The 20,784-nt window shown below is 49.6% G+C and overlaps 1 protein-coding gene across 1 annotated transcript in view; it reads right to left on the reverse strand.

Moving 5' to 3' along the window:
• Ca5a (carbonic anhydrase 5A) overlaps positions 1 to 20,399 on the reverse strand; it is a 28,402-nt gene extending 8,003 nt beyond the window's left edge. Inside the window, exons 1-3 of the mRNA XM_036188865.1 lie at positions 20,300 to 20,399; positions 13,550 to 13,747; positions 2,661 to 2,779 (exon numbers count right to left, since the gene is read on the reverse strand). Of these exons, the coding sequence (XP_036044758.1) occupies positions 2,661 to 2,779; positions 13,550 to 13,747; positions 20,300 to 20,399 (417 nt within the window). The remainder of the gene's footprint in view (positions 1 to 2,660; positions 2,780 to 13,549; positions 13,748 to 20,299) is intronic.
• Between the last annotated feature and the right edge of the window lie 385 nt (positions 20,400 to 20,784).

The following is a 20,784-nucleotide window of genomic DNA, read 5'->3' on the forward strand; positions in this document are numbered from 1 at the left end:
TTGCTATCATGATGGATGTACCCTTCTGTAACCATAGCCCAAAGAAGCCCTTCCTTTTATAATTGCCTTGTCATGGTGGGTTTTTGTTTTGGTTTGTATGTTATTGTTTCTTTCTTTCTCTCTTCTTTCTTTCTTTCTTTCTTTCTTTCTTTCTTTCTTTCTTTCTTTCTTTCTTTCTTGTCAGAGCTGAGGACCAAACCCAGGGCCTTGCACTTGCTAGGCAAGCACTCTACCACTGAGCTAAATCCCCAACCCCTGTTATTGTTTTTTTGAGACAGGATTTCTCTGTTTAGCCCTGGCTGTCTTAGAACTTGCTCTGTAGACCAAATTGGCCTTGCTTCTGCCTTTGGAATACTGGGATTAAAGGTGTGCACCACCACTGCCTGGTGGTCATGGTGCTTTATACAGCAACAGAAAAGTAGGTCTTCTCATATCAATGACCATAATAAGAATAATCCCCTATCTGTCAAATCAACAGTTATCAGTAGCCATCACAAGTGTTTTGAGTTGGCAAGACAGCAGTGAGTAGTGTGATCATCTGTACCTATGAGTCAGTTGGAACAAGAGTCATCAGATAAGACACAGGAGTGTGAGCATTGAACACTTTCTCAGTGACGTAAGTCCTCAATACGCTTCTGGCACCTGACCTGGAACTCTGCCTTGTCTTTATTTTGTAATTCTTCCATTTCCTCGATGTGGGATTATGGACCTCACAGGGTGATTGATGTATTTGCAAGATGATGGGAACGGATGAAGAAGAGGGAGTGAGGAAGGAGGGAGGTGGCCCTGTCATCTGGTGACCCTGGGCCCTGGATGGGCACTGTAGCGATAAGACTGTAGCTTTACCTAGGGGAGTCTGGGTATGTGTCCAGCTGTCCCTTCTCACCCACAGATTCTACATCCATTGAACTAAAGACAGACAAACTATTTGGAATAAAAATGCTGTCTGTGCTGTTCTTGATTTTCTTGAAATGAAACAAATAGCAACAGCGTGTGGTACTCCCAGTGTGCCAGTGACCTAGAGATGAGGACAGAGGTATCAGAAAAATGGATATGTATATCCATACAAATATGATAGCTTTATCAGAGCCCCTTGGACACAGCAGGGATACGTATGTCCCCTAAGCACAGGGCTGTGGTAGAAGCATTCTTAACTGCCCAACCATGAGTCCTCAGGGACAAGGACCAGCAAGCCCTTGGCATCATGGTCGGCAAACTCTGCCTGTTGCCATCCAGGATTCCATTGGAAGGTCTGGGTCCTCACTCCCAGAAAGCATGGGTGCTCCTGGTCTGGGATCTGGGCTCTGGGACTAGCAGGGTACACTTGCCCTGTCTACTTGGGACCTCCTAGAATGCAGCTCCAGGTCTCAGAGATGGTGCCCTCATTTCCATCAGCCCTCTTGGCTGAGGGTCTTGGTATGTAGACCCCTGGCCTCTATTTGTACCAGGCCGGCCTTCCTATCTCCTTTCTCACCTCCATGTGGTCACAGGGAGTGTCCGGGTAGGGCCCAAGATCTCTCATCTTAATCAGCTACATTTCAACGGCAGGGGCCTTCAGCAGACACATCTTTGCACAAAAACAAGGCCCCAGCTAGAAAACTGTGGGGAAGGATTGCTACTGTGCGCCCTCTAGTGGCAATGTTTGCCAGTTCCACATGAACAAGAACTGAGCTTCATCTGTGGCTCTGGCTAGCCTCTCGTTCACTTCTACTACCAGAAGATGGTGAAATGGAAAGCCAAAGTGTTGACTGTATACCCAGGCTTATGGAAGAAGGCCGAGGGATGGGAGGAGGAGGGGGCAGAAATGAAAGGGGCACCGGGGGCAGCACCTAGAGAGGAGCAGGTAGATGGAGGACTAACAAAGTGAATACCGCAAATCGGCCATTCCAGACGAAGAGAGAAACCTCATGGTTTATCATCACACGGGTCTCTCCATTTTCCTGTGTGTTGGGAATCTTCCATGATATAGTGTTGGGAGGTTTCCAGGCACCGCCTGTTGCCTGCCACAACTTCAGAGCCGATGCCCAAGGCTCTTTTGCTTAATTTTCTGTGGCGCCCCCACTCTGGGATGTTGAAGAGATGGCCTTTGAGAAGATGCTCTCTGGCTCAGGGGGGGGGGGGTAATGGCTCAAGGATGGGTTTCATCCCCCAGCTCTGTAGAGGAGAGAGAGCAGGAGCAGAAGGAGGTGGAGGGATAAGGCAAGGAGGGATAAGGAAAGGGAGGGTGAGGACGAAGAGGAGGAAGGAGAGAGGGGATCCTACTGTGGAGGTCTTCTTTCTAGGTGGACATGAGGCCGCTGGTCCTTAAGTGCAGCAAGCCCACAGCTCAGGGCTGTGGATTTCAGTGAGCTGCATGACTTCTCAGAACCTCTAGCTCTCCTGGAGCAGAGCGCCTATAGCACCCACCCTCAGCCCCAGGACAAGGCAGCAATGGTTAAGTGGGTCACACTGCTCTATTGTTCTAAGTGGAACATGGGAAGCCTCAGGTCCCTGGAAATCCTTTAGGTCTGGGAACTTGGTGTGTGTGTGTGTGTGTGTGTGTGTGTGTGTGTGTGTGTGTGTGGTGGTGGTGGTGGTGGTGGTGGTGGGGTGCCGGTCATCCTGTGGTAGGCCTGACATAGAAAGCACCCATATGTGTGCTGTTTCCTGGCATTACGAACCTCAGCCGGGTATGCGTGACCATCCACCATGTGTTCCGAGCCCCACGCATTCGCTGCTCCCCAGTGGAAGTGAAACTGCTTCAGCCTGTAGTGGTTTTCCAGTGGCCCACCGCTGATCCCTGGAAACAAGAGAAGGGACGCTTGTGCCTGGGCTATGTGTGGGGGAGGGCAGGGGGCAGTGATGGACACATTCTATCCCCAAGGGATGGTTGCACTGCCAAAGGGAGGTCTGTGAAAGGTGGACCTGGCCTGAGTTTGGTCACCTCCGCCTAGAGGGATGCCTGCCATAGCAGGTTCCCTGTAAACTCTAGGATAGATGAAGACCAAGTCTGAGCACAGCCACTAGATGGCAGTAAGGATCTTGAGTCCCTGCAAGTGACATAGTCCCTGCCCGAAGACATAGGCGGGATTTCTGCTATGTGCTAATCCTACAAGGATTTCCAAGAGTTTCTTTTCTTCTGAGACAGGGTTTCATGTAACCCGGGCTGGCAGTGAACTCCATAGATAGCTGAGGATGACTTTGAACAACTTCTTCTTCTTCTTCTTCTTCTTCTTCTTCTTCTTCTTCTTCTTCTTCTTCCTCCTCCTCCTCCTCCTCCTCCTCCTCTTCCTCCTCCTCCTCCTCCTTCTTCTTTTTTGGTTTTTTGAGACAGGGTTTCTCTGTAGCTTTGGAGCCCTGTCCTGGACTAGCTCTGTAGACCAGGCTAGCCTCGAACTCACAGAGATCCACCTGCCTCTGCCTCCCGAGTGCTGGGATTACAGGCGTGCGCCGCCGCCGCCGCCGCTGCCACCACCACCACCCAGTGACTTTGAACTTCTGATCCTCTCACTTTTACCTCCTTGGGTTCTGGGATTACAGGTGTGTATCATTACACCTGGTTTTCTGCCATTTTGGGGATGGACAGAAACAAAGTCAACAGTCCCGTGTAGGGCTGGGAGCCCCTTTAACAAGTTCCAGGTGACCAATCACATTTCTACCTGTTGGTGACACATTTCCATTCAGTTTTCAGGCAGAAATCATGGAGCAATGTTGCTCCCTAGCTCTCTCTTGGGACCACACTTAGCCAGCTTTCTTATACAGTCCAGGACCATCTGCCTGGGAAAGTGAGCCGCCTGTAGTGGGCTGGACCCTCCCACATCAGTTAACCATTGAAGACAATCTCCCTCAGACAGGACCACAGGCCAGTCTCTAATCCGAGCAGTCCTTCTATTGATACTCCCTTTTCAGGTGACTCTAGGTTGTGTCAAAACTGACCAGGACTCTGAGTGGCAAATGGGGCCAATGCCATATTGAGTGAAAGATGCCATTGAGCACCGACTGCCACCAGCTGATGGGCTGTGCTTGCTTTTCCCCATGAAAACAACTTGCAGAGGGCAGCACTACACTACACACTAGGATCGAGGCAGCTTGTGTTTATGCCAGGGTCTGGACAGGCCCCGGGCTGGCACAATCTTACTATCTCCTTACTCCGAAACAAGATGGTCGCTCTAGAGTGTCATCAGTCCCATCCAGTCTTAAGAACTTGTGCTATTAGTACCTAACTCCAGATAAGAGGCTGGAGAGAGGGCTCAGCAAGCAGTTAAAAGTACTGGCTGCTCTTCTAGAAGACCAGGAGTTCGATGCCCAACAGCTACATGGCAGCTCACAATCATCTATAACTCCAGATTTGGGGGACCTGATGCTCTCTTCCGCCTCCATGGCCACCAGGCACACAAAAGGGGCATAGACACATATGTAGGGAGTAACACCTGTATACATAAAACAAAATTTAAAAAATATACAGGCAAGGGCCAAGGAATAAAGAGATGGCTCGGTGGGCAAAGTGCTTGCTTGGCAGTCATCAATATCTGAATTTGAGCCAGGTACAGTGGCACACGCTTTTAATCCCAGCACTTGGGAGGCCAACGACAGCCTGGTCTACAAAGTGAGCTCCAGGACAGCCAGGACCATTACACGGAGAAACCCTGTCTTGAAAAACCAAACCAAATCAAACCAAACCAAACACACACACACACACACACACACACACACACACACACACACACACACACACAGAGAGAGAGAGAGAGAGAGAGAGAGAGAGAGAGAGAGAGAGAGAGAGAAGATCCTGAGGAATAACACCTGACTCGAAGAAGTTACCCTCAGGCTTCTACATGTACATAATATATATGCTGCTGAACTACAGCTGGAATTTTTAATACACAGAAACAGCCTTCTCCCCAGTGAATGACAGTCTGATCAGTGGGTACCAATTATACACTGGGTACTGAGGCTCTGGTCTGCAGATGAAAGGGTCCAGGTGAGGGCAAATCTCTGGTGGAGCTGGCATTTCAGGATCCTGTTTGGTTTTCTTGGGCTACAAATGCAAAAGGGGTAGCTTTCCCTGGAGGGCTGACGATGTGTTATGGTCTCTAAAAAATGATGGTGGTGATGCCAAAGGGTGAAGTGTGAACCCAGGAGCAGTTGGATGTCTGCCAGGCCTACACCAGCAGCCTTTGTAGCAAAGTCACCCCCACCCTCCCTTCTTGGGTGCAGGCATGATCAGGATATGGTCGGGCAGAAGGAAAGGGCTCCAGGTACCTGTCTTCCAGGTCCATCCTTGAGTACCTGGACTTGGGGGAGAGAAAAGTCACCCCAGTCCCCATTTGGATAGGAAGGGACCTGAGCTCTAATCATGGTCCTTTGACAGATGAAGTCTAAAGATCATCCTAGCCACCTGGGGCCAGGCTCTGGCTCCACACTCCCTGATGACATCAGAAGGTCCTTTTGCAGAGTAGTCCCCATGAACTGGAGGTCCTGTCTGCCTCACTGAAACATGATAGCCCCTCAAAGGTGGGTAGCCTCATGAAGGGCAGCCCTGAGGGGTGGCCGGGGACCCATCTGGGATAGGAAGTGATGACTCTCCTCTCATACCAGGAGGCATCATTTATGTCTGAGCAAGGAGCTTGCTAGTTTGATGGGAACTACTATGTGCTGAGGATCTAGCAAGATCACAGAAGAACAACCCCAAAGGCTGAAGCATACCAAATAAAAATAAGGAAAGACCAGGCATGGTCACGTACACATTAATCTCAGCACTCTGGAATAGAGGCTGGGAGAGCTCCATGAGTTCAAAGATAGCCTGGTCTACATCGCGAGTTCCAGGCTGGCCAGGGCTACTTAGTGACACCCTGTCTGGAAAAAAAGACAAGGGTGTTTGAGGAGAGAATACTTGTTGGACTCCTGAGGAAGCTCAGTGGGAAGGCGGGTGAGGTTGCAATGTCTCCCAGCAGAGCAAAGTCACCACGTGACTTGCACTGGGCAGAAGAGGCTCTGGGGAAGCCAAGTCTTGGGAGAGAAGCCAGGAATCTGGGGATCTCTGGGATTCAGGGCTTGGAGCCTTTTTGAGCCAGGTGCACCATCATCATTCATGAATGTGCACGCACAGAGGAGCAGTCTTGAGCCCTTTCAAGTTGGAACAGAAATTTCTCACTGTGACAGTGTTTCCAAAATTAGCCCTGACAGCAGAGGCAGCTGCAGCAAAGCGGCAAGTGTGCTTATTTAAGGACTGGGAAGGCATCCTTAATAGCTCTTTCTGCTGTCTGGGATTGCAGGCGCATGGGTGGGTCTGCAGGGGCAGGTTCTCTAGCCGGGAACCGTCTACAGACAGGATCCTGGCCTGCCTAGCTCCTCACTCCTTCCAGCTGTTTCCCCATTCAGTAGAAGAGTTCCAGCAAGGATTGAGTCCCACGGGAGACATAGTGTCCTGCATGTAGGAAGCCTTCCGAGGAAACAGAATAATAGCCGTTTGCACGTGTGTTTGGGGTAAGGCATCTGGGAGCAAGTGTCCCTGGCCAAGTCTCCATGCCCCAGTATTTTGTTTTCTGGTCTCCAGCTCTTGTAGCTGTCAGTGGCCAACTCTCTGTGCACACCGTGAGGTGACTGAATGGCAAGCTGAATGCCGGACACTGTGTAGGGAACTGGGTATTTCCCAAGGGACTCTAGAGGACAGGCACTGGAAGCCCAGCATTGAGATGAGGGTGCAGAGCATCTTCGTTAGGGCTTCTATTGCCATGATGAACACGGTAATAAACAACTTAGGGAGGAAAGGGCTTATTTCAGTTTACACCTCCAGGTTACAGTCCATCCATCACTGAAGGAAGTCAGGACAGGCACTCAAGCAGGGCAGGAACCTAGAGCAGGAGCTGATGCAGAGCCCATGGAGGGGTGCTGCTTACTGGCTTGCTCTCCATGGTTTGCTCAGTCTGCTTTCTTATAGAACCCAGGACCATCAGCCCAGAGTGTGGCCACGTCCACAATGGGCTGGGCCCTCCCACTTCATCAAGAAAGTGTACCAGGCCAATCTGGTGAAGGCATTTTCTCAGTTGAGTTCCTCTCTTCTAAAAGGACTCTGGGTTACCAACCTAGAGATGACACAAAACTAACCAGTATGCAGAAACTTAGGACTTAAGGCACCTGTTCCAGGTGACCTGTTGACCGAAGATCCTGTTGAACCCTTCAACCATTAACTTTGGTTGCAGAGTTCAAAGCCAAGCGCTGTTAGTTTCCTTGGAGGTAAAGAACTTGAGATAAGGCTACAGAATTGGATAAAATAATGTATAACTAAGTTTTCATAATGATAACATAGTGACTAGTTTAAAGAAGAGAGAAGCTGAGTCTTGGGAAAGAGCCTTTTGCTTGCCAATCTCAGCCCCTAAGATGGCCAGCAGCGAAGTTTGTCCACCGAGGCCTGACCACCCATCACCCTGTGTTCTCTTACAGCAGGTACATCTGAGATAATGGAGATAAAATTGGGCGATTGCATCAGCCAGGGTCAGATTTTCCACTTAAAGTAACAAGTAACATTCAAGGCCAAGAGTGCACAGCGGGGGCTGATCTCCTCTGTTACAACAGTCGCCGTTAATAGCCACCTATTCATAATTTGGGGCTTTCCCCAGGACAGAGTGGGCTTTTGGCAGGAACAGCAGCTGCTTGCTCTAGGGCTTGAAATTAGCTTCAGAGAAGCTTGGGAAACTCTCGTTAATCAGAACCTGGAACAGCAGAAGATCCCGCAGAGAATAGCGTGTTCCAGTGTTGCCTCTGAGTTTAACCAGCTGCCAACCTGTGAAGTCCAAGGCCAAAGGGCTTCTCTGTTCCTTATCCTCTCTTGGTGAGGACAAGCCACAGCTGGCCAGCAGCTGTTGACAAGCTGAAAGGACACCACAAGCCCCACAGAACCCAGACTTGGACACCATGTGAAGCTGAGATCAGCTTGAGTATGGCTTTCCACTAGGTGTTTTCTCTTTGTCTCATAGGTAGAATTTGTAGAATTATTTGTAGAATAATAACACCTATTTTACAAGAACAAGGGAAAGAGTGAATTCAAGACTCCTGGTGTTCCAAAGAGCTTGGCAGACCACAGCCACTTGCTGTTCTGATAATCACTGTTATTGTGGCTACTATCAAGGTTATAGCTGAAGAACCAGCCTTCCTCCATCTTAGACTTAAAGTATCTTATATTAAAGACAAACTAGTTCATTCTTGTTTATGATTAAACTCTGTTTCTCAAGGAGTGGGCTATGTTCCACCTGTAACCTTAACTACAAATGATTCTGTACTGCCTGTTCCAGAAATGGCAATCACGTCTTTTTTTTTTTTTAAAGATTTATTTATTTATTTATCATTTATTATTTATTTATTTATTTGTTTGTTTGTTTGTTTATTTATTTTACAGCATGTATGAATGCAGGCCAGAAGAGGGCACCAGATTTCATTGCAGATGGTTGTGAGCCACCTTGTGGGTGCTGGGAATTGAACTCAGGACCTCTGGAAGAGCAGATCCATCTTTTCAGCCCCTCCATGTCTTTGTTTCAAAAAGTTGTTTATAACCATCTTGCAACCCTACCTTCGTTTCAAAAGGTTAGATGACCACCTACAATGTGATTGCCTTGTTCTGCTTGACTCTTATGTTCTGTTCCTGTAATCCTGCCCATTCCCCCCGGGCCCCCCCCCCCCCCCCCGTTTGGAAACCCTCTATATCCCTGAGCTATAAAAGCGTTGTCTTCCTCGTATCCAATGCTGACTTTTTGAAACCTGCCTTAGAGGGAGGCATCTAGTGTACACAAATCAAAACGCTTGCTTTAATTAATTGCCTGCTTTAATTAATTTGCCCGTGATGATTTGGTGGTCATTCTCCTCCCATCTTTGGGATTAACACAGCACCTGAAACAGATACAGTTTCTCCCAAGGTAGGACCTTCCTGTAAAGACACTGACAGACATGTCTTCGGAAAAACATGCAGGAGAAGCCAGGCCTGGTGGCACACATCTGCAATCCCAGTTCTCAGGAGGTTAAGGCAGGATGATATCTCGAGTTTGAGTCTAGCCTGGGTTACATAATGAGTCCTAGTCAAAAGATCAAGGAAAGAGATAAAGAAAAAGGCATGGAAGGCAGGTAGGCAGGAAGCAGTCAGTATCCATTAGAAATAGGGCCTTCCGAGCACTTCTCTCTCCTTGACTCCATGTAGCATCTTGAACTCACCAATCCACACCCTAGTGGTCAGACTCAGGGGTCCCGGAGCCTTCTCTCTAAAGAAGATGCTCCCAGCAGGCACCTCACCTAGCTAGGATATGGGTCTGTTGGAAGACATTGTAGAGACCAGTGATACAAGGAAGGATTTCTTTTTCTTTTTTTTTTCTCTTTTCTTAAATAAATGTATTTATACGGGTTGGGGATTTAGCTCAGTGGTAGAGCACTTGCCTAGCAATCGCAAGGCCCTGGGTTCGATCCTCAGCTAAAATAAACAAACAAACAAACAAACAAATAAATAAATAAATAAATAAATAAATGCATTCATCTATTTTACATTCTGGCTGCAACTTCCCTTCCCTCCTCTCCTCCTAGCCCACCTCACCCCCCACCCTCCCAATCCACTCCTCCTCTGTTTCTGTTCAGGAAAGGGCAGGTCTCCTGTGAGTATCAACAACACATGGCACATCAAGTTGCAGTAACACTAAGCATCTCCCCGTGTATTGAGAGGCTGGGCAAGGCGACCTAGTATAGGGAGTAGGGTCCCAAAAGCCTGTGAAAGAGTGGGAGACAGCCCCTGCTCCCACTGTTAGGAATCCCAAAAGAGGAACAAGCTTCATCCAGCAACTGATGGAAACAGATGCAGACGCACAGCCTCTCTATGACAACTGGGCTAGGTACCAATCTGGTCACAGGAGATAAGAAAAGATTTTTTCACTGCTCTTCTTCCTTCTTTCTGTTTCCAGGCCACCTGTTCAGCCTTGATTTTTCTGGGTGCTTCCGGTTTCCTTTTTGTGTATTCTATAAGGCAGATCTTTCTCTGATCTGTAACTGGTGACCCCTGGTGGATAGAAGTGAAATCTGTGAACTTTAAACTCACAGACACGAGGCCTGAGAGCCTGGTCTGTGGTGGCCAACAATAGCACCCTTGGACTTGAGCTCTCAAGAATAAAGCTGCTCTGGGGTTTCTTGGCTTTGGTGACATATTGTGGAATGTTAGTTTAAGATGTGTTACATGTGTTTATGCTGTGGAATATTTGCTTAATGGTGCAAAGACGTGTTGCATTCCTTTACATTGCATTTGTTAAACTCTGTGAAGCTGTGTTACTGTGTCTGTGTAAATCACCTGATTGGTCTAATAAAGAACCAAGGTGTGCTCCCACCCATCAGCGACTCTTTACTGTCTCAGTTCAGTCTCTCTACGAGGGGCCTTACACAGTTGTCAGAACCATCCTGGGAGGCAAGGTTGTCCTCTGGCTGACACCAGGAATCAGGCTTTCCATTTCACTGTGGAATTCTTGGGGAGGCAAGGTCATCCTCTGGCTGACACTGGGAATCAGGCTTTCCTTTCCACTGTGGAATTCTTGGGGCAAAATGTAATTCTTTAGGTCCATTGTTGCCACACCCTGAGCTGAAGCATTTCTGCTGATGATCTTCTTTCCTGCCAGAACTGTAGCAAAGTGACTTCAGTTCATGTCAGCAGTTCCGGGGGTGGGGGTGTGGGGGTGTGGGGGTGTGGGAGGTGAAGGTGGGGGTGGGGGTGTCATTGTTACATAGTTGCTTGGACTGATTGAATGAGTCTTAGTGACCAAGCACTGGACAGTCAGAGGAAGCCCCCTTGAGCTCTGGGCTAGTGTTCCCTCTGGTGGACAGCATTGCAAAGGCCCGAAGCCAGCTCTTGGCGGCAACCACAGCAGAGGTCCTACACTGAATGTTTAATCCTTTGGCAGGGTTCCAGGTGCCCTGATTTTCAACCCCTCCTTCCAGTTCCATGGAACCATTCTGCAACTTCAGTAGCGGATGAGAAGATGCTCAATCAGAGGGTTGCCTGGCCTCTCACACCCCCTGTTGTTAGTAGAGGATGGGGGTACACATTGTGCTCTTTCTGCTGCCCAAGGCCCAGGCTTGCTGCTCTAAACACCATCTCATGTTCCCCTCAACTCCATCCCTAACCCCAGGAAAGATGAGCTGCTACAAGTGTGAAGCGTCCGTGGTGAGTTTCATGTGCAGCTCAATGGTTCTGAGCCTTCAGGCCTGGTTGCTGTGCCCTGTGTGGCACCTCCCCTCTGCCCTCATCTCCATACTTTTCTCTCCACAGCCTGTCTGCTGCCTCCCTGCGAGGCCTTTAGTCCAGTGGTCTTCAGTCATTCCCAGGCTGGATCTGCTTCTGTAATTCGTCCCCCTAGCAATGACATCTTACCCGAGATCACATCCCTTACCTCCTGGAAGAGTTCCTGGTGCCCTCTTTGACTCCCTGGGCAATTGTCCTGTGCCCCCTGCGGGTTTGTGACTACAGTTGCTGGCACTCACTCGGTGAAAATGAGACCCAAATAATCACACTTTACGTAAAGTGGCTTCCACACCAAGTGCCTCCTCCGCACCCCCAACTTAACAATCTTCTCGGGAGATCCCTCTGTCCCTTCCTCCTTTTTTGCCCAATTTTTGTTTGTTTGTTGTTTGTTTTTTATTTTGTTTTAGATGGAAGAGTCATTTCCTAATTCCTGACTGGAAGCTTGTTTTGTGGTGTCATGCTCTCTTCCCTCTCCCTGGTGTTTCCCACCCTCTCCCCGTCCTGGTTCCTGATTTCTGATGAGGGAATGAAGAAGACAGAAACGTGGAAGTGGGAACTTGAGCCAGGCAAGGGAAGCCACGGAGGGATACAGTCAAAGCAGACTGGCCAGGGTGGCTGTGAACCGAGGCTGTGCTGCTAGTTTATGTGACGGGAGACACGCGGATGATTCTTTCCATCTGGGGAGCTTCCCTTTGATCCAGATGCGGAAGGTGGTGATGTCAGGGGTGGGGTCAGGCTGAGGTCAAAGTGGAAGGCCATGGGGCTTGGAGCAATCAAGTTATGGATGAGCTAAGGTCAGCTGAGGTAAGAGAGTGAGGATTCCAGAGGCAGTCGGATCTCTGTGAGTTCGAGGCCAGCCAGGGCTACAGAATGAGTTCCAGGACAGGCTCCAAAGCTATACAGAGAAACCCTGTCTCAGAAAACAAACAAGAGAGAGAGAGAGAGAGAGAGAGAGAGAGAGAGAGAGAGAGAGAATTCCTAGCAGCTGGCTTTCTTCTGGGAGCCATGCCCCGAGGTCCCGTGGGAGGCCACTTACCCTTCTCTTGTGCGAATCTTGCTTCAGGTCAAGGTCACCCTTAGGTTGGCTACACACTGGTGGGAGTCACTGTGCTTGGCTCACCCCTGCTTGTGACCAGCAGTGAGACACTGAGCAGTGGCCAGACTTTGACAGAGCCCTCTTCTCCAGCTGTTCTGTTGGGAGCTGGTGCCAAATCGAGGCCACTCATTTGTGACCTCTAGAAATCCACCCAGGAGTCACTTGTCACCCTGGACCCCACTGTGTCTGGACCTCTCTGAATTGCAGCCAATCAAGTTCCCTTGTCTCTGCTTAAGACAATTTGAGTTTCTGCAGTGAGCAACCAAAGGAAGTCTGAACGATGTAATAAACAGCTCACTGGGGAAGAGGCCTGACATTAAAGGCTCAGATGGCTTGTAACTCTAGCACTGGGGAGGTGGAGGCAGGAGGGTCAAGAGGTCAAGGTCAAGAGGTGAAGCCAGCCTCAGACACTGGAGACCTTTGTCTTAAGAGAGGGGTGGAAGGAGGTGGGGGTGGCCTGGAGGTGATGGGGATAGGGGTGAGGGTAGAGGGAAATCAGAGGTTTGAGACTGACAGGGAAGGGAACAGCAGAGGGCAGTAGGTACAGCCAGCCAGCACAGGCCCTCAGAGTGCCTGGGAATTCTCTCCCAACTCCACCATTAGAGACTCTGCTCCCGGAACTTGAAGGTGCAGCGTGCAATGACCACAGCAAGGAGAGCTGTGAGCCTGCAGAGTGTGGCTCCTGTGCCCCTGCCCAGACCCAGAAGGCCAGTTGCCAGCCCTCACTAGCCTTAACTGGCTTGTTTTTTTTTACTCAGCCCTGGCATGGGAAGGGCCCCTACTGTGGTTGATAGATTATGCACCTCAATAAACTTCTCTGGGGGTCAGAGAACAGAACAGCCACTATATTAAACATAGAGGTTAGGCAATGGTAGCACACGCCTTTAATCCTGTTACTTGGGAGACAGAGATCCATCTGGATCTCCGTGAGTTCAAGGCCACACTAGGAACAGAGGCAGGTGTGGTGGCATACACCTTTAATCCCAGCACTTGAGATCTCACGTCTTGCTTGGAAAAGACACATGCCTTTAATCCCAGGAAGTGATGGCATGAAACAGAAAGGTATATAAGGCGTGAGAACCAGTAACTAGAGGCTTTTTAGTTTAAAAAAATCTGTGGGGGACCAGGTACTCAAGTGTTCCAGCCTAGGAACATTTCAGATTCAAAGGTAGACTGCCTGGACCCCAGGCCCCAAACCCCCAGCCCAGGCTTACCTGACTCCTGATAGGTATCATCAAACTCCACCTGGAAGAAGTAGCCGGTGTTCCAGAGGTACCTGCAGGTTGTAGCATCATAGGAGACCTTGAGTGGTGCCAACTGTGGGTCATACACACTGTCTCTCCACTGGATGTTGATGGGAGACTGCCGGGTGCCTCCCTCTGAGGAGACTGGGCCAGACCAGAGGGGGTGCCCTGGAGACCGAGAGAAGACCTTGATTGAGGGGTCAGTAGTGCAGGCATGAAGCAATAGGGACCCAGCTGTGAGAAACAGACCTAGTAGGGAGCCCTGGAACCTTCTGGCCACCCAGCCACTTAACTCCTATATATACATAATATGAAAGCTCGTGGCTCATTCACCCGGCCTGTGCCTATGTGAGCTTGACTTCTGCATGGTCATTGTCTAGAGTGTGACCATAAGGAAAAGGAGGGAGATCTTTAGCTTGTTTCAGTGATAGGAACAGCAGCAGTTGGGACAACGGGGACCTGAAAAGTTCCAGAGAGCAGCCAGGGACAGAAGCAGTAGAAGCAAGTTGGTGGAGCAGAGATGAGAAACTCAAAGAGTTCCAGAAGCTGCCAGGCCTCAGGAGCCAATGGTTTGGGACACCCTAGGCGCCCAAACTGTAATGCTGGTAGCTATAAGAAACAAAGGTCCCAGCTGGGCGGCGCACACCTTTAATCCCAGCACTCAGGAGGCAGAGCCAGGCGGATCTCTATGAGTTCAAGGCCAACCTGGTCTACAGAGTGAGATCCAGGACAGGCACCAAAATAACTCTGGAGCAACCATCCCTCAGCTCTCATGGCTTGGAGCTGTAAGCCTCTGGGACTAGCCCCTAGTCCTTGGCACTCAAGGGCCTGGGGCTCCTGCTTCCTCATGCCTGCTCAAAATATCTATTCAGGTGGAGTGGAAGTGTCCCAGCAAATTGATTGGTACTGGCCCCCTGGGTCACACACATGGCATGTGTACTGGCTCTTGCCTGACAGTCCAGCAAAATTTGGCACACACACACACACACACACACACACACACACACACACACAGGATGATGGTTAAATCTGCCTCCCAAGCTGGTCCCAAAGAACTCTACAGACTTCTCCTGCTTCTGCCCACATGTGCCCCTTCTTGTGATATATAACAACACTTGACAGCCACCACAACCAGCTGGAATGTTGTGGCCATCCAGGGCCTCATCAGTGCATCCCTTTCCTAGCCTAAGGCAAAGTGACAGCAGAAATCCTGCTTTTTGTTGACCTGCGCTCTATTTCATTTATTTAGGTGCCCCCTACCCCAGACAATCTATGTAGCTCTGGCTGTCTTGAAGCTCGCTCTGTAGACCAGGCTGGCCCTGAGCTCACAGGGATCCCCTTGCCTCTGCCTCAGGAGTGTTGGGATGAAAGTCATGGGCCACCAAGCCTGGATTACCTGTGCTCTATTGAGAGAGCCGTGGAGCAGCATGGGCCTTGACTACATCTGTGGTAAGAGAGACTCAAGTTTACGAGTAACAAATCATGCATTTGACCTTCCCACTGAACAACGGGTATTTAACACAGCTACAGAAGGCTGAATTTAAACCAAATGCAAGAGTGTCCAAAGGTCCAGAGCTCTCTTCCGGTCTGACATCTCAGGCTTCCCTGACCAAGAAGCTCAAGGTGTGGGAATAGTGGATATTTTAGGATCTGTTTGCTGAGCCGTGTGAGTGAGACCATCAAGAAGGAAACACCTGTACTGAGCAGAGCATCTGCCACCAAATGAGGGGGAGCTGCTTATTGGTGCATCTAAAGTATTGATGCCACCTGAATACAAAATGAGTCTCAAATAGTTCCTCATAGTGGCCTCATATGACACCTCTCACAGCAAAACAAGGCTCGAGTTAGATAAAGTTGGCCCCATGGTCTGGCATGTTAGTGCTCACCTTTAATTTCTACACTTGGAGGCAGAGGCAGGTAGATCTGTGAGTTTGAAGCCAGAGGATATTCGATCTATCACACACCGAGTTAGCATTTGCATTAATTAATAAAAAATTAATAAAAATCAACATTGGGTCAGGAAACTGAGTTAGCAACTTTTTTTTTTTTTTTTTTTTTTTTTTTTTTTTTTTTTTTTGAGCTGAGGATCAAACCCAGGGCCTTGCGCTTGCTAGGCAAGCGCTCTACCACTGAGCTAAATGCCCAATCCGTTAGCAACTATCTGATAGAAAGTAATCAGAGCATCAGAGAGCATCTGGAAGAGATACAAAGACACACCAGAAGTAGCAGGGAGAGATTTTGAGTGGCATGGCATTTTTTGTTTTTGGCAGAGCGGAAAGACACGCTTTTCGGGAGACAACAGAAAAGAGAGAAGGTTAGCTAGGTGCTACTCAGCCTCTCTGAGCTAGCCGGTTTTCACCCAGCCTTTGAATCTCTGAGTTTTACGGAGAAACAGAACAATAGAGAGCTAGTTAAAGCTTCCTTTAGTGACAGCAGCAGAGCTGGTGCCTGTGAGAACAGAATCCCCGCCAGGCTGTGGCCTGAGTGGCCAGGCTGCTGCCAGAGAAGCAGGCCGGTAACTGCCCAGTTACAAGTGCTGGATGAAATAGCGGTAGATTAAGGTGCAGCCACTGTGCCGAAGATAAAACAACAGCAGAGTGAGGCCTTTGTCTCACATACCTCACTGTATCTATCATCACCATCATATAAGTTGGTTTGGTTTGAGGTGGGAAGTAATGCACATGAAACAGAGTTTCTCCTCTGAGTCATTTAACAAAGCCGTGCAGAGGTCCATGTGGCCCAGGTGCCAATGGCATGAGCTGACAATAGAGCCCAACCCTCTGTCCTGGGGAACTAATCTGGTGACAGAGTGAAGACTTGTCACCAACAGGACCTCCTCACTTCATGAGCTTCCATCCTCCGGGCTGATCAAACAGCAGACACCTACACCTTCCCCTCACCCTCCCGAGAAGAGCAGTGCCCCACGCCACCGTCACTGGGTGTGACCCCTGCCAATTTGCTCCCAGTTGGGGTATCAGTGGACATGATGTAAACAGGGACATTATTTTTTAATTTTATTTATTTGTATTTTGCTTTGTTTTGAGACAGGGTCTTTCTACATAACCTGGGCTATCCTAGAACTCACTATTAGACCAGGCTGGCCCCCCAGTTCACAGAGCTCTGCCTGCCTCTGCCTTTTCTGGCTGAGTAGAGGCTTTAACTATGTTTGCATGATTGGGCTCTCCTTGAGAAAACTACATCTTAGGTGGCTGCTGGCTGAGTGGGGAGGGATGAGGGAGTTGCGGGTGTGTGATAAATGCATTGAACAGATGTGCCCCCCATCTAGGATGTGGCCCAGCCCTACCTGGGTAAGTCAAACCCTGGAAAGACCCACCAACTTGTAAGCATGAAAAACCTATTAAAAGGTTCATGCCCAAGTGCCTTTAATCCCTGGCATTTAGCTTTTTTTATTAAACCAGTCACAGTGATACATATTCACACAGTGGAAAGGAATATTCCACAAACCCCAGCACTCTGGAGGCAGACAGGTAGATCTCAGAATTTAAGGCCAGCCAGGTCTACATAGAGTTTCAGGCCAGCCTGAGAGCTTCACAATACATAAGGAGACCCTGTCTCAACCAAACCAAACCAAACCAAACCAAACCAAACCAAACCAAACAACTTCCAGGAACATGCAGCCAGGAGATGACAACAGTTGATAATTAGTTCTCCTGGGTAGGAAAACCTTTGTGTATTGGTGTCCACATGCCTGGATGTTTATAGAGGGTAGAGGACAATCTTGGGTGTCATTTCTCAGCTGCCATCCATCTTTTTCTTTCTTTCTTTCTTTCTTTCTTTTTTTTTTTTTTAAGATGTTCTCTCATTGACCTGGACCTCACTGAGTAGGTTAGGTTACCTTGACACTGAGTCCCAAGGATCTGCTTGTCTCTCTGGTTCCCCAGCACTGGAGATTGATTATGAGACCAGCCTCAGTGAATTCCAGTTGTCTCTTGCAGCTATGTCCACCCAGGCCAGATGGGGAGTACCTTGGTGGCCCAGAAAAAGGCCTGTGATTAGTGCATACCCAATCCTTCATTTGCACACAGGGCTGTGCGGTGATTGGTGTAAACCCTTGTCACACCCACCTCTGACTATATAACTAATTCACTTAGTTCCCTTTTGGAGTCAGCTGGGGGACACCTCTCTGCTCTGTCCTTCCATTGTAACATCAGGTGGCACACTCCTTTAATGCCAGCACTTGAGAAGCAGAGGCAGGCAGATCTCTGAGTTAGAGGCCAGCCTGGTCTATGGAACGAGTACCAGGACAGCCAGGGCTACACAGAAAAACCCTGTCTTGGGGGTGGAGTGGGGTAGGGTGGGGTGGAGAAGGCTTCTCTCAGGTGACCTTGTCTTTGGGAAGAGGGGACAGAGGAAGCTGCTGTTGGGGGCAGCAGTGTTGATATGAGTGTCCCAGAGGCACTGAGAGGACAGGTGAAGAGCTGCAGGGAGTGAGGAGTTGGGAGCAGAGCAGTGGTGACATTGGGCTTTAGGAAGGTGGAAGATGAGAAGCTACCAACCTCGGTCACCAGATGAGTTCCAGGGAGCTGCCAAACCTTAGAGCCAAACTTCAGACTCTGTAGGCACGACGGCTGTGGCACTACCTCCTGCCGTGGGTTGAGGATGCCCCACTCTAGGCACATTCCGGAACAGTAACACTGGCAACTGCTGTCTGCTGCTGCTCACAACTCTTAGAGCCAAGGACAGCAGAGATGCCAAGTGCTGGGCTCAAAGCTTAGAGCCATGAGCCTCGACCCTGAGATCCTGAAGCCAGAAGACTCTGGCCTATAAAGCCCAGGGCAAGGCCGGCGGTGGTGGCGCACGCCTTTAACCCCAGCACTTGGGAGGCAGAGCCAGGCGGATCTCTGTGAGTTCCAGGAAAGGCTCAAAGCTACACAGAGAAACCCTGTCTCGAAAACAAAACAACAACAACAACAAAAAACGGTCTGGAGAGATGGCTCAGTGGTTAAGAGCATTGGCTGCTCTTCCTAGAAGACCTGGGTTCCATTCCTAGCACCCACATGGCAGCTCACAACTGTCTCTGACTCCAAGATCTGACACCCTCATACAGACATAAATGCAGGCAAAGCACCAATGCAAATAAAATAAAAAATAAATAAATTAAAAACAAACAAACAAAAACAAACAAACAAAAAACCCCAGGGCAGCGGGCCCCCAGCTCTCAGGGCTTGGAGCTGTTCTGACAGTCTTGTCCCTCAGGGCCTAGGCTTAGAGCACTGCACACCCACAGGGTGTGTCTGAATAGAACAAGACTTGGGCTTGCTGACCGGAAATGAGGACCTTGCTTTGTTCTTTTAACAACTTGCAGTGGTAAGTACTCTTATTACCCTTCCTTGATGGCTGTCAAATGTCCTCTGGGTATGACATGACTGCAACCATCTTGGAATAAGAGCAGCTGTGATCACCCACAGGAGACCAGTAACATGTTCCCAATGACATTTCCTCATAGAAGGAGCAGGAGAGTCATGACCTTCACCTGAGATCTCAGCCATTCCCTCCTTGTTTCAGGGCTGTATGTAATCCTTCTCTACCTGCATGTGGTCTTGGAAAGTGCTAGAGGGTACAGGCCATGGCAATCTAGGTGGGTGTATCCCTCTAGCATTGTTGGTCTCACAGGGAGGCTGATCAGGGCTGGGTTCTGTATCTCTGAGAGGCTCTCAGAAGGTGCTACACATCTGAAAACTCATGAGGGACAGCTGTGTCCATGAAAGGACAGGAAAGAGGATGGAGGTGACAAGGTTTTCATCCCAGATGATGGCTGATTTATGGAGGGCAGCTTGGATTTCCTACTCCCTGCATCTCTGAGTAGCTCCAGGGTCTGGACAGTGGGCTGGGACCACTGGGGGATGACGTTCATCCCTCCAGCCTCTTTGTTATCCTTCCAGGCCTGAGCTCCTGCTTGACAGGAGCAGGCTTGGAGGCCTGGGTGCTTCTTTGGTTGCTCCAGGGTTTGCAGACAGGTCTGTGGGTGCTGGGCACCCTGGGCACCCAGCTTTTCACACTGGCTTCTCACCAGATGCTAGAGACAGCATCTGTCTTGCCTGTCCCGTGGATGAGGAAGGAAACCAAGGCTTAGAGGGAGGCAGGGCATTTTGTAAGGCTGGCACCTCTCCAAAGTCACCTGTTGCCTATGCTCGGGGCCTGGCCCTTCCAAATGCTGAAGCCCAAAATCTGTATCCCAGGCAATTTGAGTGCTGAGTCAGGACACATATTTTACAGGGAACTGGCTTAGACCCAGTTGGAGGCTTGAAGCATGTACTTACTGCACATTCCCAGTACCTCTTCCCCCCTTTTACCCCTGAACCAGAGTTAAGTGGCGCACTCAGGGCCACCAGATGCCAGAGACACTGTACAAATCAGAATGGAAACCAGTCAGCTCTGGACCGTGTTGCCTCTTTTTTTGTTTTTTTGTTTCTCTGTGTAGCTTTGCGCCTTTCCTGGAACTCGCTTTGTAGACCTGGCTGGCCTCGAACTCACAGAGTTCCTCCTGACTCTGTCTCCCGAGTGCTGGGATTAAAGGCGTGCGCCACCACTGCCTGGCCTGTGTTGCCTCTTAAAGCCACCCTAAGGGAGATTGGGGATTTAGCTCAGTGGTAGGCCCTGGGTTCGATCCTCAGCTCAAAAAAAAAAAAAAAAAAAAAGCCACCCTAAGGACTGTACCACCATCAACTCACACCTGGGACAGCCTGAGGATCTACTTACGGGCACAGCTGCTGCGTTTCTCTGCACAGGAACGCTGGATGTGCCTGAGGATGGCCAAGGGCTTGTGAGGGCCTCTCCCCAGCATCGTGGCTCTGAGCATAGTTCCCCACTGTCTGCCCTTGTTTTGGTCAGGGCCACTGTGGAGTGGGGTGCACCTCTGTTTTGTTGAGGAACTCATCGAAACCTCTGAACCTAGTGGTTAAATTTCAACTCTAACCTGTCCCAGTTCAGGAGTGGATGACTGGGGACCAGTGGCCTTGGCTGAGAACAGGTCACTCGGGTCACTGATAAACAGCTGGGCAAGCCTGCCAGAGAGTTAAACTTGACAGGGATCCCCCAAGAGCACCGGGAAAGAGTATGAAAGATGGGTGAGGGCGAAGTCCCTGTCCCCCGTGGTGTTGCCCTTGTTCTTGGGGACATGTAGTGTAGGTACAGAGCTATCACAGAAGTGGACACAAGATGGCAGGTTCAAGAGCATAAGGACT

Source organism: Onychomys torridus, chromosome 5 (genome assembly GCF_903995425.1).
Source record: "Onychomys torridus chromosome 5, mOncTor1.1, whole genome shotgun sequence".
In the NCBI taxonomy this organism is placed as follows: domain Eukaryota; kingdom Metazoa; phylum Chordata; class Mammalia; order Rodentia; family Cricetidae; genus Onychomys; species Onychomys torridus.